The sequence below is a fragment of the Gavialis gangeticus genome, unplaced genomic scaffold, assembly GCF_001723915.1.
Source record: "Gavialis gangeticus isolate Ggan-Ray unplaced genomic scaffold, GavGan_comp1, whole genome shotgun sequence".
NCBI lineage: Eukaryota > Metazoa > Chordata > Crocodylia > Gavialidae > Gavialis > Gavialis gangeticus.
The window spans coordinates 104,001,667-104,004,208 of record NW_017729024.1 but is presented as its reverse complement, the minus strand read 5'-3'; the positions used below and the strand labels follow the sequence as shown (position 1 = coordinate 104,004,208).

At 38.1% G+C, this 2,542-nt stretch overlaps 1 protein-coding gene across 2 annotated transcripts in view; it reads right to left on the bottom strand.

The window, feature by feature from the left end:
* Positions 1 to 2,542, bottom strand: part of APBA1 (amyloid beta precursor protein binding family A member 1) — a 71,753-nt gene that overhangs the window by 37,754 nt on the left and 31,457 nt on the right. For both annotated transcript variants that reach the window (XM_019517477.1, XM_019517476.1), the window contains exon 3: positions 1,162 to 1,263. In XM_019517477.1, the coding sequence (XP_019373022.1) occupies positions 1,162 to 1,263 (102 nt within the window). The remainder of the gene's footprint in view (positions 1 to 1,161; positions 1,264 to 2,542) is intronic.

The following is a 2,542-nucleotide window of genomic DNA, read 5'->3' as shown; positions in this document are numbered from 1 at the left end:
GCCCCCCTCCCACCCCTTCCCCGCACAGACTTACTAGCTGGACGCTGCTCTCCAAGCTGCCAGGTTGCATTTTGGCTACTGGATTGGTATTGGTTGATACAGCTGGTTAATAATTGGCCATTGGTATCAGCCAAAAAAAATCTATATCGGTGCACCCCTACTTAGCAGTTGAGTGAACTACATGAGGTACCTAAACCAGTCAACAATTAAAGCCAAAGGTTATAATGAGCCAAGAATATTGCAAATCAAAGCACAATGTTACAATTTAACATTCTTGAAGATTTGGGGAAACTATGCTTAATTTTTTTTGAAAGCCTCTACCTCTCAATATGTATATAAGATTAGAGAGAGTAATCATAGTTCATAGGCAGCACACCTATAGTTTTCCTTAACTACATGAAAAAACAAAGAAAAACTATTCCTTATTAATCAGTTTTTCAATTTTAACCAACATTTGTAAGGCTACTTCGTCAATTCCTACTAATTATATACAGATATCACATCCTTAATTGATGGCTAGATGGTACCTACTTTCTATGAAGATTTTTTTGTTACCTTTAAACTTGTTAAAGTCCTAAACAAACAACAAAGAGAATGGTAATTTTTCTATCTGTGCAATCATCCAGGTTCCAGTCATATGAAATCTTATACACAGAATTAGTATTTTACATCATAGTAGGCCCACTATAATATTCCCATTTTTTGTTAAAGGGACTCTAGCAATGTGGACAGTTGAACAGCCACATACATCTGCCCAGGACATCTGCTTTTCCATACTATTGTTTATTTTGGAAGACCTGTCCACTCAATTTAGAAATGTAATTTCCTTTGTAGCAAGACATTCTGCAAAGGTAGAGAAAAGGAAAAGCTGCTTCTTCTTACCCCAAATCCAGAAGTGATATTGGCTGCTCTTAAATGAATCAATACCCTTAAACCTATTAAACAAACATTACGGCAGCCGAAATACTACAAGTCAAGGAATGCCATCAGAAACAGTGTTAGTAAGTTAGAGATTCAAAGACAGATAAGCACAAGGGAGAAGAGGAAAGGTACGCGGAGCCAGTGTTCTGTACATGTACTAGGGAAGGGGAAGGGAGGAAAATTAAAGGCATGAGCAGCAAGTAGAAAAGGGCTGCTGCTTTTAAAAAGATTGCACCCTACCTCTTTATTTGTGGAGGGTTCTGCTGTGCTGCAGACATCTTGATGATGTTGCCTACTTGACGATTCAGCGCCGCGGGGTGAAGAGGAATCAGGAGATGGAGACTAGACATGATAAAAAATAAAATGAAATAAAAATCTGAGTGACCAATGTCAAAATCTTGCTCCCTTTTTCTGTTAACTTGAAAGAAGAGAAAAAGGATCAAAGATGAAAAAAACCCCAACAAATAGAAACCATCACCAATAACAGTTATTATTGGCCTGCAATAATTACAAGCCTGGTCTCTTGTTCCAACAAACCAGCAGAACTTGCAACTTTTAATCAAATCGGCTGCAAATTCAAGGGGAGACTATTTTGTTGGTTAATAACTTATTAATTTAAACATCTTGAAAAAAATGAATTAAAAGTTGTATCGGGGGTGAACAACATTGACTCCAAAAGTATGACATGAAAATATGTCTTTTGAGGCTGAATAGGAGAAATCTGTATTGCCTGGCTTGAATGAATGTGATTTTCATATCATTTTTCTTGTCAGCCACTGAATAAAGACGCAGTTACACTACGTTCACCCACACAAGGCTATTTGTATTATATGCAAACAACTTAGCCTGTTAGCTAGATGAAAACTGCAAACAATTCAGCTTCATATTCTGAAAAAACATGGTAAAACACATGAAGCAATAAAGATGAAAAAGTATCAATGATCAGAAAGTGAAGATGCATCTTTAAGATTATTTATCCTGAACCAACAAATGCCACACTCAGGGTCACCCTCCTACAGCCTAATTGGCTCTTTTGGGTGCAGACAGAAGTGACATTTTTTGAGCTATCTGACCCCTGAAAGTACTCTATATCCATGTCAGAACTAGAGAGCCTGTTTTTCTCTTTTTTAAAAAAACCCAACTCTCTGATAAAGAATCCCAGATTCTCTGATTAAAATCCTCAAAGTCCATTTTACTGCAATTAAAATGAAACACCGCTATATATAGGTATCAGTTGAACATAGTGTTTTACTGATATATTTATAATTTTAAAGCAGTTTGGAAGCCTACCAGTGCCTCAGTCATTGTAATAAAATAAATTCTAATTTCCTATATATTTTGGTGTTTGATTTTTTTTTTATCACGGAAAAATCAGAGCTCCCCCTGTCCCCTTTGTTCACCAAGATGCAGGTCCAGCTTCAGCTGTTCCCCTCCAATGCTTTGTAGAGCTGAGGAGCCCTGATATACTTGTTCCCTGCCTCTGCCCATGCCACTGCCCCTCTCTCCCAACCCACAGCCCCACATCCCTCTCAGCTCTGCTGGTGCTCCTGATTCTTGACCTGCTGCCCCCAACCTCCCCTGTCCTCTCCTATCTTTGTTCACTTATTCTTTGTATCCTTTT